This window comes from Haemaphysalis longicornis, unplaced genomic scaffold, assembly GCF_048455015.1.
Source record: "Haemaphysalis longicornis isolate Haplotype H1 unplaced genomic scaffold, Haemaphysalis longicornis Haplotype H1 scaffold_13, whole genome shotgun sequence".
In the NCBI taxonomy this organism is placed as follows: Eukaryota; Metazoa; Arthropoda; class Arachnida; order Ixodida; family Ixodidae; genus Haemaphysalis; species Haemaphysalis longicornis.
In genome coordinates, this window is record NW_027526233.1 from 93,692,374 (window position 1) to 93,709,078 (window position 16,705).

A 16,705-nucleotide genomic window follows, 5' to 3' on the forward strand; every position below is an offset into this window, starting at 1 on the left:
TTTTTGCCGGTGGTGTCTTTCAGCGCCGGCAATCATGGCCGGTTCTTCCGTACTGTTTGACCTTTTCTAGCAGTTTTGTCCATGAGTATTTCTTTTGACTTCTTGCGAAAATTCGGGTGACGCCTGAGGTCTCAGCCGTGGGTTCATAAAGGCAATTCTGCAACAATTTCATGCGCAGTGGATAGGTTATAAGCAGCAGAAATTGTGATGTTATTACCGTTTTAATTTCGCTTATCAATACGTTGCCCCCACTTAAAAAGTAGCAATAATATTCCTCTACGAAAACGCATGATGGTGCCGCGTTGCCATCTCGCTGGTATTTCTTAAACGTTCGGTGCTCTGCGTCAAGCTGCTGGCGAGTCAGCCACATCTAACGTATGGATGATTCCGAGTAATGTACAGTCCTCGTCCGCCTAGGAAGGACTCACGGAAGCTGGTGCCCGTGTCAAACACCAAGCATCGCTGTATTTTTTACCGGACTTGTACACGACTGTTGCTTCGTGATCTTGTGGCTTTAAACTTCCACGAGCAAGTCACCTCGATGGGTACTTCTGGTTCGCAAGCCACCAGCGGGCATGATAATTTGCTAATAGCCCAGATGACGACGAGGCATCCCTCCTCGCTCACGGAATAATTTCTCTCCGCTTTGGGAAGGCTGGAGTCTAGCATACACTACATCTTTTTTTCCGCGCAAGCTTGCAACTGAACGAGGATAAATCTGATTCCTACGTTGCTGGCAAAAGTACAGATTTTCGTATCTGCGGCTTCTTCAAAAAAGGGCTAAAACTGGCTAAGTTTGAAGGTGACTACCCGCGTAATAAATGCGTCTTGCTGACTTTTTCTGCAGACGAATGGAACGGCATCTTTTATAAGTCGCGTAAAGGTTTCTACAAATATTGAGAAGCCTTCCACAAATCATCTGTAGTAGGAACAAAGTTCCAAGAAGGGTCGCACGTACATATTATGGGTAGGTCGACGACCTAAAGCGACGGTAAATGTCCTGTAGGGCACCGGCCAAACGCCGGCCACACTTACATGGCTCAAAATTTAGGCTCTTCCATACCGAGGTTACATTTATTGCAGCAGTCCTCGACCCCCTGCGTGAACGTGCCGCTTGGCTTGACACCGACATTACGCATAAACAAACAGCAGGTATGCAAGAAAGAAAAGAGCCAGACGGGTTATGTGTACAAAGGAAGATGACAACGCTCCACCTATTACACTACGAGTAGCGCATTATCTCTGGGCACAAGTTCGCCTTGAAATAAACATAAATCAGTCTTTATTTGTAATATTCGCTAAAATATCCTTTTTTTTATATTTGTAAAGACGTTTTTCTCTGAAGGTAGGACGTAGAGGGCACTCATAGTTACATCAGAGTCGTTTAATGCTTGAAAGACTCTTTTTACATGGTTACATCTTAAGTTAATGAGCACATCTTCTTTCGAATTTTCGTTGCACAGGCTTTTTACGCTCATTTATTTTTCTATGAAGCGTTCGATCAAATATACGGGCAATTTATGCTCTTACCACCAAGCATGCAGCAAGGTTCGAGCAGCTCCTTGACCCCTGTGTGAATGAATAATGAAAGACCTTAAAGCCATCGGGCCGCAAAACGGACGTTGCGATCACTTTAAGTCGATGCGCAGTAGCAAGGGCTCAATCTCAATATGTAGTGAGCGCAAATGCAATGCATCACCCGTTGTGACAGAGCCAAACATCGAATCTGTATTATTAAAAAAAAATTTCTCACCAGCATTGTTGATGTACTTCCAGTTTTTTTGCGACGAAATATAATGTTTCTGCCTGTAGTCACATATCGCACGTTTTTGGGGTTTAGGATGTTTCTATTTACTGAGCTTTCCCTCGTGGTATGAGCCACTACCGCCCTTCATTTACCAGCACAACGAAGTATGCGAATACATCGATATGTACTTCGCCGCTGCAGGTGACACTCCTGAACGTCAATCCACATCCATCACCGAGGACGTTACATTTCTAACTTGTCACCATCGCAACGGATTGGCGCATTTTCGGGAGTAAGAAAATACCTCACCAAACATTTATATAATTCTTTCAGCAAGAACAAGCACGAAATGATACCAATTAGAGAAAGTAAATTGAGTTGCTAACATATTTTGCATTCCCTATGCAACTCCTCTTCAAAATTTTGTCTGGCAATTTTGAAAGTGCGCTTCGAACACTTAGCTATAAACCATAATTTTTCTCAGAACCAATCGTGGATCATTTTCAGAAGATTCATGGTTGCACAAACATACGACTCTTGAGATTAAAACTATGACGAAAGCCACGCCAGAGCCCTAGACAGCAACCGCGGTAAAACTAACCAATTTTGGCGAATAAACAAGGAATAGGATCTTGAAGGACAACAGGGAGGAAGCTGTTTTAAAAAATGCCTTGGCAGAGCGAAAAATGTAGTAAATTGAAGACATGTAAATAATTCCACCTACCCGGAAGACGAACACGTTTCCCTTCGGAAATTCTAGCGAAAAAAATTTCTATTGATGTTTTCAAAGCGGTTGGGGTTTAAAGCCGGAATATAAGGCAATATTCACTGTTTGTTACAGTGCACATCAGATAAGATATGATGTATTTCGGAGTTTTACTCATAATACTGACAATATGGACAATGCGCGGTTATCACTATAAATCACCACCGCTCGTCCAAATTGAAACAGACACACTAGAATTATCTTGCGGGTTCTTTTGAGAAACCTACCCGAGTCATTTATTATGAGATAAACTTCGCTGCTCGTTTACGTTCCCTGAATGCCTTTGGCAGCACTCGAGCGACAGCACAACCCAGTGCTTTTTTGGGTGTGATGCGAATGGTACAAGACATTTGAACATTTTCTGTATGAGGATTTGTTCGTATGTTATCTCACCTTCATTAGCTGTATCCTTTCACATGGCTTCGGTTTCCGCGAAAATTCTCGTCGATTTTAAATTCACTGGGTCTAAAGCAACTACTGGTTATAACCATCAAAGTTCGCGCGAAACAATAAACTCTATCTACAGCTCTTTATTTCCAAAAGGGCCACCTATCATTTAAGTAACCTTTTGAGCAAGTTCTTCAAACATCCTATCCACCTTATGTGGAGTGGACGTTGAGTCTCCATTTATTTATAAGCACAGAAACATGGCTGACGATAGTTTAAAGCCGGATAATAAATTAGGGATATCCCTAATTGAAACACTAAGGGATCTTTCATTTACATTTAAAATGGCCTCAGACATCGAAATTATCTCTGCATCTTAGAAACGTTGTCACCTTCTCCTTTGCACGAACACAAAAAAAGATTGGTCCATCTGCAAATAAATTTTCTTCATTCGTAGAAGAGGGTAGGAAAATTGCCTCCCGGGAGACATGATCATCACTTTACCAAACTGCACCCGCACACGGATCGCCCTTACAATCGTCCGAACGGGTTTTCGAATCATTGGAAATGAAAACCTCTTCTCAATCACTCAACATATTGTATGTTCACATCAGTAATCGCGATAATATGGAGATGTGTACACAATAGTGCGTCCATAAAAGTGCACCGTGACGTCTTCTCGCATGAACCGAGTAAGTAAAGCCGGACCACTTTGGCTATGTGCTCGTCCTGTAATAAGTTCTTGGTCCAAAGCAAGATTTTACACAACTTCGAGCGAAGCGAAATGCGAGGACATAATACCATAAATTATTAAAAACAGATTTGATAGAAAATTTCAATATAAATTTCAATTTTTCAAATTTTTTGGGACAGGAATACATATATGTAGTTATATACAAGAGACGTGGCAAAGTGACTCGTACTTCGCCTGACCAGGACTACCCCCGTGAGTGCACATAGGATAGCCCTTTGGTGGCCGTTCCTATACTGAGCTGCATTGCCCTCGTAACCGAGTGTATGATGCCAAGACCGAATAGTGAAAGAAAACAAAGGATGAGGGTGTCGTGAAATTCTGGGGGGAAAGCGGTTCACCGTAGCGCTGCGAGCGCTCTCTGAAAGTATGTAGTGAAGGGTGGGGGCAGTGTGCCGTCAAAAGGAGAGTGTGGCGAAATTTTGAGGGGAGGGCGGTTCGCCGCGGCCGCGCCAGCGCTCTCCCAAGTGTGCGTAGGGAGAGCGGGCAGTATGCTGGTGCGCAGTACGCTGGGTCGGCACGCGACGCTGGTCTCCACGACCCTTCCGAAAACATACGGGAGGCGTTCGCGTGACGATGTTGTACGTTCCCGGCCTAAGACGCGGGTCGCGGTCCCTTCCTGAGACGCACTTCGCGCCGCGAAGCAGAGGCTCATCATCGCTGCACTCGAGCGAACCCGGGAGTGAGGGCTCCGTAAGAGCACTGCTAGCCTTATGGAGTATCGTAATCGCCAGCCAATTTTTGTGCAAAAATTACGCCCACCTCCCCTCCCGGGAACCCTGGTGTGATGCGACGCTGAGGGGGGTTCAAGCGCAAACGGAGAGCAACCGTCGACCGAAAGGCCGCCGGAGAGCGGCACACCGGTTATATGCCCAGCGCGCCCGAAGGAGAGCAGACCGCGGAGAGAGTGCCGCGGCTATGACGCAACACAATCCAACACCATCCACTTTAATCCAATCCAGTCCAAATCCAATCTAATCCAATATAAGTCAAGCCAGGCCAAGCCAGGCCAATCCAAGTCAAGCCAAGCCAATCGAATCCAATTCAATGCCCCTCGCGATAGAGTGTTCGCTATCAGAGAGGAGAGGGGGAGAGTGGTTGCGGACAACAACGGACGCACGCGGACAACAACAGACGCACGCAGGAAGGACAGGGCCGCCGACAAGAGATGCTCTGAGCGTCGCATCTAAAAGAAGCTGGTAGGCTATTCGCACTGTTTTATAAATCTTTAAGTTCAAAGTGGCGATGGTTCATACTTCTGTTAGCCCTTGAGAGCGTTTGTTTCCAGGAATGACAGCTGTAAACTGGTGAAAGAAATTCTTAATGCAACAAATAAAGTAGAACACAATTTCTAATTTCGTCGCTAATAATGGTTCCAGAAGGAGAGCCTTTGCTATGTAGCCGTCGGTGACTTATATTTGGGGTAATTTCTAAACGTCGGAGAAGTAAAGCACTGCCCGCAGTTGAATTAGAACTACGCAGATTTAATAGAACATAGCCACATAAAAAGAACGTCGTTTTTTTTTTTTTTTTGCATTGATGTGGAGGTAAACACTTTCTCTACCTAAGTCCCACCTAATAAACGACTCTTTCTGCCAGAAGAAAGGAGGAAAAGTAGAAACGCATGAGGTTTCTGCGAGTCCTTCTCGTGGAAATACTTCCCAGATCAGCGGATTCCGCCTCCCGAGTCTGTCGGTTTGTCAGATATACGCAGAGAAGTATATCTGATCACATTCTCTCGTGGTCACTGATAATTACGAATAAACGACCGCTAATTCACAGCGTCGCGGCTTGAGTGGCTAAATGCATTCAAAGTTCGATGAAATGTCTTTTTGTATGTAAGCCACAAGTGAGAACAGAACTGTGTCGTTTCTTAGGAATATCAGAGAACAAGAAACAGCTCTCGTCACACCCTAGGCGTGCAATAAACAGGGCAAAGCGAAGAGAAGATATAGAAGCATCTGTATACCTCAATTTTAACAATGTAGAAAACTGCCATAGGAGTTTTTTATTCTCCTCAGGTAGCAGTGGGATAGCTCCTCAAAATTAAACCCCCTCTCTACTCATGCATTTCGCGATACGGCCTGCCTTACGGTCTTGTAAACTTCCGTTTATTTCGTAAGCGCAAAAATGTGTTCGAAGGTTGCTTCTTTTTTCTTTACTTCCACTGCTCTTCATTGACTTTCGCGCATCGTCTAACTGACACATGTCAATAACACTGCTCAGCCATCTTCTGGAAACGATAGCCTTTCTGTGGCACGCAAGCGTTAAAAAAATTGTTTACATGCAGTTTACTCGACTCAACCAACAAAGCAATATCACTTCAAAAAATTGAAGACTGCGTAATATAAATAGGCAACATCCCTTCAAGCTACATTCTCTCCTGCCATTTTCCCTGTATAACCTCATTATTCTGCGCACGGAATACTTTATCATACTTTCTACACCTCACATATACACAACAGCATGAAGGTTTGTTTTTCTGCTATTTATCAGAAACGTTACCTCAATTTAACTATACAAAAAAGAAATAAACAACGCTTCAAAACAGCGAATAAGCGCCAACTGAAAGCAGTCAGTAGTAAACCACGTATCATCGACCTGCGCCCACTGAAAACGTGCGAAAGAGTAGAAATAAAGGAAGCACAAAACAGCGCGAATTCGGGAAAAACTGATTTCACGAAACCTTCCATTCACTCATCGTAAGAAGACCGACAGGGGCGGCGAAAAGCACCGTATGTAATAGGAGGAGGATATTTTACTGGGTATAATTTAGTACTTGACAAAAAGAGCTACGGTTATTCAAGGTTTCGAAGAAAAGCATAAGATACGTGACAATGGTACTAGATCGCAATATACTAGAGAAATGGAGTAGTATACCTTGAGCCAGCACCACCGGGAGAGCTGGGAGTTCCGGAGCTGTAACCGTAGATAAGACAGCATTAAAAAGGTAAAATGATGTGTTTTTATCACCAAGCTAAAAAAAGTATACGAATCGTGAGAACGTAGACGTAGTGTTGCATTGGAATTTTTTTCCGCGTGCACTTCCTACGACGTCTGCATGTAGCAGTTGTGGCAGTGTGTCATGTTGTGTCGTTCACATAACAACGCAGGAAAAACCAACACGGCAGCGCCTGCTGGAATAACCCAACAGACGGCGCGGCTGTTGCGGCGGCGATGGTGTGAAAGCGAACTTTGAGCAGCACACGGGCTTCCTGCGAGCATTCCACCACGAAGAGGGCCAGTTCCTTCTCTTACTTGTGATTACTGACGCCCAAATAAGTTATGTTTTATGTTCTGTGACAAACCTTTTACCGAATGGCCCTTATATGCGTTCGTCGCTGTGCTCCATTTGGACGTAGCATTCCCAAAATTCAGCAAAATGGACCTTCTACAAACCTATTCCTAATGGGAAAGAATTAAATGACTAGGAAGACCATTTGTTCGATTCTTTGGTAACAAAATGCCTCATCGTCGTTTTTTTTTTTCAAGTTTCCAATCCTACCAATAGCAGCTGAACGTTTTATTGCAGTTATTGTGCTCAGTGTTGCCGCTGGTTTTATACTTGTAAACACCAGCCTCGGATTCGCTTTTCGATGGTTTGTAATTCCGCCGAACTTATTTTCGAGCTTGGTGTTAGGTCGCAATATCAAAAAGTAATCTTTCCTGAGCCAGATTCTAACTTTGACTATCTTCCTCGGTCTTCATTTTCTGTCCTTTTCACTCGCATGTTGCTGACCCTTCTTGTAATAGTATTCTGGAGCGCGACACAACCCAGCAAACAGCAAGCTTGAAAAAAAAAATCATGGAACGCACTGCTCTTAAGTTGAAAGCTGTCCACTAAACCTCGCTACGTGTAACAGGGAAAATCCGGCCCCCACTCACTTAGAAACGTAATATGGCAGTTGAGTGCACGTTTATTTTTTCTGATGTCAATGTTTGACAGCTGGAGCAGAATATTCTTCCCGGTGGATCGATCCCAGAACAATTCCTTCGCGGCTAAAAACATAGGAATGCCGGTTTATGCTAGGTGACACGTTTATTATGCTGACTATCTCTGTAACTTTAGACACCTAAGAAAGTAACAAGTAGGAGGAATTCCGGCATAGCCTGTTGATGGTTCAGTATATTTCAATATCTGCAAATGGTCGCGTCTTGCTATCTATGCAATGCAGCGTCAGTGTACTTCACCTCTTAGATACTACTGAACATTTTCCCGGTATCTATAGGCACCGGACAGCGCCCACAGGTGACACAGAGCCCGTGACACCTAACGCCATCTAAGGCAGAGAGGCTCAAACTGAGTGGGTCCTTGCAAGCCAGAACGTTGCTGCCTGGGGCGCGCTCCTCTTTTTACAACGCGGATAAAGCATATTAGTCGCCCCTTTTGGGTTTAAAAAGTACCATATTGTACAGTAATTATACCACACAGTGCAGGTGAATGAAGTAGGATTTATTAGGTTGGACTCACGTACGGAAAGGCAATTTAAGGGCGTATGGGCGTGATGCCCATAAAGAGAGGTGCTGGCACAGCCTACCTGAGGGAACAAATTTCTGAAGATCTGTATGTTTTATTTAAACAAACGGAATTTTTATTTTGAATATCCAAGAAAAGGGAGGTTGTGTTTGCAAATATATGAGACGTTGCGGGATGTTTCCGAGTTGGGTATTCCAATCATGTCGGTAAACTTGCCACGGCAGTACTACTACCTGAACCACATCACTGTTAGATATCGGTCTGTTGTCCTAATGGGATGCTCCTTACATGTAACAGTACGTAATTCACATTTGTTTTTCTATATAAGAAACGCTTACGTTATTAAGTGGAACGTACTATCGAATAGGAAGTCTAGAGGACAGGAAATTAGTGCTGATTTTGAATCCATGTAATCGATTATAACAGCCTCGACAAATTACAAGTCTCACCGGGTTTTGTGCTTTTCATGTATCGTTCTTAGCTTCTGCAGGAGCAGTGCAAGACACATAATAACGCCCTTTCCAGCCTTACGGATCGGGGAGAATGGATAGCTTTAAGTCTATGCTGCACCCTCCGCCAAAAAAACATAACTGGGTTTCCAGGTGTCAACCAAGCACACCAGCTGTATCAGAACACGCATCGCAAGAAGGAACTCTTCACGAAAAGCCTCTTAAAGAACTTGCATTGGGGGAGGACGGATGGAGGAGCAGTAAGCGGAACATGAAATAGGCATATGGAAATACATGACGTAATGTTCAGTTGCAGTGATTTTTTTTTCTCTCCACTCTAACAGGCCCGGCGTGAGACCACTGATAGCAATATAGTAGCGCTTTTATTACGGTAAACACCATTGCAGCCAAAGTCAACGAGCAAAAAAAATTAGTGCCCAGAGGACACCCTTGACTAGTCCGGAGTTGCCACAGTCACACGAATGGGATCAATGACGTTTCTCGAACGCGAAAATTTCGTCCTGCGTTCATATATTTACAACAGTTATTGCTAGGCGTCTTATCCGAATTTTTGTGCTTTTCAGTGGCTTAAACCACGATTTCGTAGTTACTTTTGCAGGCAGAAATGATGATTTTGTGTTATCCAATAGCTGGCAAAAAGTTTAGGAACCTCAACGCCTTGAGTGTCCTCCCAATAGGTTGTTATAGTTATATAATGCGGAGATATAGACATGAAATATTGGATGAAGCAGAGAAGAAACACTGGGGGTTAAACTTCGCTGTAATTCCGGCGTTTGGCGGTCCTCGTTGTGAACAGATTCAATGTCCACATTTGTGTTCACCGCCTGCCCGCCACCCTGCTAACCAGCCCGCGACAAGCTGCTCGTACATTAAGGCAACATGTAATCCACTCACTTAGCGTGGACTTTCCACTATGCAGTACCCACGGCTTCATATCTCCAGAAAGGTGAGAGGAGAAAAAAATTTTGCGGGAGAATGCATAGCTTTGAACACAATCATGCTGGTTGTATCAACCTACGGATCGGCAGCAAGTAGACAGTATTCGACCAGCTCGCCGTTTCATTTCAAGGCTTCCCGCTACGATATAACATTTCTGCATGACTTCGTTGCAGATTGCCGTAAGTATGCTCGCAAAAAAACATTACGGCACACTTTTTTGGACATCTCGGTTCACCGGAGCTGAAGGCGGTCGACGCTGGCGGACCGACCCAGAGATGCGCGGGTCTGACGCGAGTGGTGCTGCGCTCGCCCGGCGAATTGCTGTCCGGATCGTATACCTGTGCCAGCAGCACTGAGGCAAATACGTCTCGAGCAGCAAGGTTTTTATAGGTGAAAAAATTCCCTCGCACTTCCCCGAGGGGTAGAGTGTGTAAGTGCGAATGCATGGTTGTTGATTGCGCGATTACGGTGGATATCGTGATCTTGGAGTGGAGAGGAGGCGCCCAACACCCGCAGTCACTGAGCGGAGAGAGGAGGAGGAGAGTAGCGCCCGCCGTTACGGCGAGGGCTACACGAGTGCCCTCACGCGTCGGAATGCGGGGCGCCCGCTACGCGAGCGAGAGCTCTCCCGCCCGAAGTGGAGAGGAGGCGCCCAACACCCGCAGTCACTGAGCGGAGAGAGGAGGAGGAGAGTAGCGCGCGCAGTTCTCCCCCCGTTGCTAGGGAAGACGAGGAGGAAGACGAGGAGCGCGCGCACCCGCAGCTGTTGCTATGCGGACTACGGCGGCGGACGATTCAGGCTCGCTTAAGAAGTGCATTCGCACTTAAAACGCGACATGTAAGCATGTTTACGTCGTCGCTGCCAAAATACTCTGTTATAACGTTGCTTAGACAGCACACAGGTAGTTTAGCGATCTTGTCATGCGCCGCAATCAACGTACTTCAAGAGTGAATTTCTCAGTCTTGAAACCTGTAGTCACTGATACTTGCAGCGCTACTCTAATGCAGCCCGTAATGGGGTAGCGACGGATTAACGGTTGCGTTCATATTAGGTATCGGCCGCACTTCATAGTTACAGCTCTATACTATAACATACACTCGTCTATAGCACGGATAGAAGCATTTATTCTTTCCATAAAAATTAGCCTCTTGCTATGCACTCAGTCTGGGATTTCTAGTCATACGTTTGCGTGGGCTATCTCTAAACGCATCAGGTGTAACGGATAGTCATAGTACAAAATCTCTGCGTGATTCGCATGACAGAACCGTAATGACATGCGAAATATTCGCCATTCCTATATTCTACAGTTACTGAAAACCTCGCAAGTTGATTTCTCCAGCGGCGCAACCGTTTTCACACAAAAGCATTATATTCACTTTTGTTGAGCGACCAATACTGATGAGTGTATGTTCCTAAGATGCGTCCACTGACTGCTCATGTGCAGCGCACTGTGCACACGTCCCACCAATGCAGGGCTACCCCCGCGATTGGTGTAGGTGTATCGGTTATACGTATCCGCTGAAGCATGATGGCAGCTCTCGCGAGATTTTGGCGCGCCGTGAATGCAGCTTCCAGAATCACAGTGGCTCCCGCTACAAATTGTGAGAGTGCCGGCGCTGTAGCTGAGATCGGGTTTCCGACGCATGTTTGTCAGTAGGCGATATCGTTTCAATACGAACACTATGCAGTCTGGAAAAAAAGTGGAAGGTCACCAAGGAGGGTGCGCAAGCATGTAGTGTTGTACATGTTGTTATAGCCCTTGTGGAGTGCGGGTACTGTTTGAGCTGAGATTGCCCTTTCGTTCAGTTAACGAAGTTTCACCTCGGCCATTTCAGCTAATCTGGGGGTGCAGAGAGAGTTGTGCTGACCCTTGAAGTTCGAACTCTGTGGAGTTGTATTCTTGGAATTGATGGACGCGAATAACACCAATGATATTGAAAAATAGACGACGGGTGACAATCCAGTAACATCAGGTTCTGGCTGCCTGCGCGAGATTCCTGGGGTTATAAACTATATAAACTAAAATATGCCGGCCAGCGATGTGGAGCTTGGCTGAGATGATGACGTCTAATAGGCACATTTGGCTATTTCGCACGCACTGGATTCAGCTGATTGGCGGGAAAGCAGTAGAGTACGCATCAAACAACCCTCTACAAAAATATTCCAAGGCCACGTCACAACAAACGATTACTCCGCTGATGCCGTGTGATACGCTGACCACAACACAGAAAATATTATTTTTTTGCAACACTACGTTTCATAAAGTCACCTTCTTTTCTACTACGCAATGAATCAGTCTATATTAGGTCCCAGCAATAGATCCGTTCTGCTGCATCCATGTACCATGAAAGTACAATTACAGCCCTTCACACAGGATTTTAAACGCAGAGAGAAGGCATTTTAAGACCATTTTTACACCAATACAGCAACTATAAATATCTTATTCTCTGATTTGGCCAAATTGAGCCGTTTCTTCTTACGCACTTTCTACGAGATATAAAAATATGAAATGTGCTTCTCCAAATTACGGGTATGGGCCAACTGAGTGTTTGGGTGTATTTTTCGACTGCATATTTTGTAATAACTACAGAAAAATTATTCAATAGCTACATTTTTGCTAACATTGTAAAAAAGGCCAAGAGCGCGTATGAAATTTCCTGTTACATCTTTTTCTAAAATTACTATCGTAGTATGTTGGTATAAAATTAACGGGCAACACTAATTTTTTATGTTATAAAAACACGATATACGTTGCGAAGCGGACCTATTGTACAACCGTACCATCGTCTTAAGATGGTATAAACACTTCACAACTTGATTATGTACTATTTAAGAACAAGAGTCCGTACCCCTAAACACTATGTACTATAACTCGGACAGCTTTGGGGGAGGAATTGGACCTACCGCGTCCCCACGGAAATGGTGGTATGTGAAGATCCCTTCCAGTCGTCTCGTTCTTGTATTCTGTAAAACAAAGTATCAACACTGCAATTCCTTCCGGCAGGTTTTGGAGATGGTGCGCCATAACAGCAAGCTGTAAGAGCACGTTGTTAAGATATTGTTGTAGTTTTGGTTAGAGTAATCGGGAGCCTCTATTTAGAAGCTTGCTTGTTCGGCATTATTCATATTGTAGTGTTCGTCCATCTTCTGACAAATCAATCCTCACTTCCTGACATGATCTTTTATTACGTTTTAATATTATGTGGGTGGCTACAAATTAACGTACTGGGCAAATTCCCTTCAACCGGAAATTTGCTCACCACATCCTCAAGCCCAGCAAATTCCTTTCAGCCGGGCGGAATGGTGCATTCACAGGTATTGATGTAACGTTTTTCGAGAAAAACAAACAAATATGTATCTATATGTATAGTAGAAATATTTGATGCCGTTACAACCATATTGTCCTGTCTTAGTGGTCACCTATGAATGACCCATGAAGCCGGCTTGGACGCACGGCACCATGACTCCCAGAAGAGAACTTTTAGGTAATCTGCAAGACTGGGCTAATGCAGACGGAAGCGAGAAGCCTGTTTGTTCACTCTGTTCGTAAGCCTGAGCTTACGAGGGAATGGCAAAGATCCCTGTGCATTATCTCGCTAAGCATTGGTGGACCTTGGTCACCGCCAGTGTCTTGAGCTGTTGTTTGGGTGGATCATCAAGCGTCTTAGCTCCGACCGTCCCCACTCCTCTCCTAAAGCAATGTGATGCGTAATGGTTTATTCTTTCGTCAAAACATCCGTGCGGACGGCAATGATGACCTTACGCGTTAGCGGGTTGCGTCCAAAACAAGAGAGACGGACCGCATTTTATGCGGCCGTCATATTGCGGCGCTATTTCGACCGTTACTCACGTTGCCAATTACATAGACAAATGTATTCCGTGCCAAAGCCACGGCTGTGGTTGCTACCTGGCCGCTGGCATCGCTGATAACATACCTAATTATGACGTTTTCACCAAAGACCTGATATGGATTTGTTTTACGAAAAAGGCAAAAACAGCGCAAAGAAACAACACGTGAGACGAGAAAAAGACAAACACGGGCGCTGACTGACAACTGAATGAAATTTATCTTGTTTCTACCTGGTTTTTCTTATATTGCATGCGCGTAGTAAAATTCATTCAGTTGTGAGTCAGCGCCCGTGATTGTCTTTTTCTCGTCTCACGTGTCGTTTGTTTGTGCTGTTTTTCTGCCTTCAGTATAAACTAACGAGCCCGTCTTCACACTTTACAAAAAAGGTATATCCAGGGCGGACTGTAGACATCTATACACGCACACACAGCTTTTTACACCTGTAAATACTAAAAAAAGCTATCGAGGGATAGTGGCCTACACGACTAACAAGCAAAATAGAAAGCGAACGTAAATATAATGTTGTTCATACAACAGCATTTTCACCCGTGAGTTAGTAAGAAACGACTTTTAGTAAAAAGGATCTGCACAGAGTTGTTTTTACTTAATGAAGAACGAACAAGTGTCGGCAGGTAAAAAGCAAAGATATAAATCTCAGAAAATAATGCCCCCGTCTTTTCACCCTGTTCCACGGATATTTATTCTGCTGAAAAATACTCGCTTCTTTAGAGAGAGCATTGCAGGTTTACAAATGCACGCGATGCACCTAACGGATTGCCTCTTAATATAAATAGGGTGTTCCTTTTTTCGCTTATAAGTCCCTCTTGTGGCCACGACCACTTTTATTTTTCTACTTGGTTAATCATTTTACCGTGTCGGGCCATCACCTGGGGTGTGAGGTGGCCTTATATGTGGCTCCGGATTTATTTTGAAAACGTGGGGATTTATAACGTGCACCGAAATCAAGACAAACAGTGGTTTCACTTCATGCTTCCATAAGGAAAGCACCAGTCGTACCGGGATCACAACCATGTCCTTGAGTTCGGCCAACTGATGGCATAAACACTTAGCCTCCGTGGCGTGTGATATTTAACTCACTGACATGGAATAGCTCAAAAATAATTATTACCAATAATGACATTTACAACAGTCATTCATTGTAAACCGGATTTGAAAACCGGTGATGTCTTGCTGTCTCGCTAGATCATCGGTTTTATGGAACACTATGCAAATCGAAGGGGCCTGTTCCGTGGAAAGTTTTCCGAGTGGCGTAAAAGTGCAATCTTCCTCGGTTATTTATCTACGCGAGAAAAATATTCGCAAATGAACTTTGGTGTGTTACAAAGGTAAGGCGAACAAATACTGTTACTGGTTATATGTATATCAATTTTCTGTTCGAATAACAGGAAAATGTTGTGTTTCCATTTACGAACCTGCTATTGTTTTAGCGATTTCATGTCGGACTAGGTTGATGGCACATTAAAGGTCCGCGATACGTCGTGGTTGAAGCAACCAGGAAAGCCATTACAGTTACAAACATGCATACAAAGAAAAAAGTATAATGTGAACACAGGCAACCTGAAATCAGTCACTACATATAAGGCTGTCGATGCTCGGTTGTGCACTACTAGACTGTGTTTAAAATACGCAAATTTCCGAACCGGCAGAGAAAAGAAAATGCTTCGTTTCATTTTGTATTAAAAACTGGCATCGAGCGTTTTTAAAAATTGTGCTCATGTATTTTTTATCATCATAGTTTCTCAGTTGTAAAATGTTCGCGAGTTCGTTTGTTCACGAGTGTTCCCGAAGTGACCGTCGTTTTCAGCGGCGATCCATGACTGGCATGGAGAACACACTTTTGCACACGGTTAGGTCCAAGTTCGATATTCTGGTTTATTGCTAAAGACCTCAAAGATCAATTTACATATACATTATCAAAGTCATAACACCAGGCAGTGCGATAAACACTTGCAGTTCCTGTGGCTATATATGCTCCCTTGCGCACCACTGCCGGGCCTTTAGATTGTGGGAAAAATGGCCGGACAACTTCACTGAAGGAACCCGCGCGGTCATTGGATTCCCCCGCAAATTTGGATTGCATAAGCGGTGCCTCTTTTTTACAATAAATATCTGGAAAATTTGTACAACTTCCCCTAAATGCAGGTCAGTAGCGGGCTGCCTCTAATCGTTGCTTCTTTGCTGATAGTTTTCGAAACTGTCCCTAAACTGACGCCTTTCAGAGACTAAGTTCAAATGCAGTTGCTTCCAAAACTTTGTTAGAGTGCCAAAACAATCTACGTTACCTTTCAGCGCAATATAAAGACGGACGAAGAACACGACAAATAAGAACAGGCACTGTTCCTGTTTTATTCATGTTGTATCTAATGGTAGCAGATATGGATTATTAGCTAGTTAGTACCAATCTGTTGCCATCCGTACTACAGTAATGCAAGATTAAAAAAGTACCCCCATCATAGATTATATTCACAAGGTCGCTGCAGACGCATTTTCTAAACTTGCCGTCAAATTAGCGGTTACGACGTTTTAGACAACGTGTGAGTTGTTGTTTGTGGTTATACCTTTGCCTGCTTGCGAAAGATGTGCCTGGCTAATAATTTTAAAAAAGTGACGTTAACGCATGAAACATCAGCCTTTCAATTTCTCAGCCTTTTTCTCTGCCCTCGTAGCCACGCGAAATGTCTTTGTCAGCATACAGAAAATTAATTAGACCACCTTTTGGAATACCTGTCTTACACATGGTTGGCCCACGTTCACCAAAGGGTCAACACTACGGGTTTGCTTGTAGTGGTTAAAAGCTCAATATTTGACTGTTCCATGACTCTGAAGCTTGCTTGTTTGATGCTTTAAAAGCTTAAGATGGTTTGTTATTGTATTTTAAGGAGGTGGAAGTAAATCACAATCGTAAAGAGTCGAAGAACCTAAGCTACGGTTACGTGTTTCTACTAGTTGCAGGGTTTTACGCCACCGTGACGTTGCGCCTTTTAGTTATCAGGAGGAACGATTTTATGTATAATACCGGTGTGCTACAACAAATGCTTATAGGACTATAGAGCAAAACATTACGGACACATCAGCAGGAGAAAGGAGTGCTAATCTTTAAAATTTTCATTGCTAAGTCCCTTCCATTCCTTCATTGCACGTGCATCCGTAGACCAAAGAACGTATTTTTCTACGCAGTTTCCTACGTTGCTTTGCATCTTTCTAAATGTACAGCAGAACGTGGGTGGAGTCCCTCACATCTGGCAACTTAAAGCAATTTTTAATTCGTAGCATAAAGCCTGAGTAAAAATCCACCG

General features: G+C 44.0%; 1 protein-coding gene across 3 annotated transcripts in view; it reads right to left on the reverse strand.

Moving 5' to 3' along the window:
* LOC144164405 (thrombin inhibitor hemalin-like) overlaps positions 1-16,705 on the reverse strand; it is a 111,343-nt gene that overhangs the window by 14,730 nt on the left and 79,908 nt on the right. For 2 of the 3 annotated variants that reach the window (XM_077694926.1, XM_077694925.1), the window contains 2 exons: positions 12,443-12,502; positions 6,532-6,570 (listed from right to left, as the gene is read on the reverse strand). The exons of the other annotated variant lie outside the window; for it this stretch is intronic. In XM_077694926.1, the coding sequence (XP_077551052.1) occupies positions 6,532-6,570; positions 12,443-12,502 (99 nt within the window). The remainder of the gene's footprint in view (positions 1-6,531; positions 6,571-12,442; positions 12,503-16,705) is intronic. 3 annotated transcript variants of the gene reach the window in all.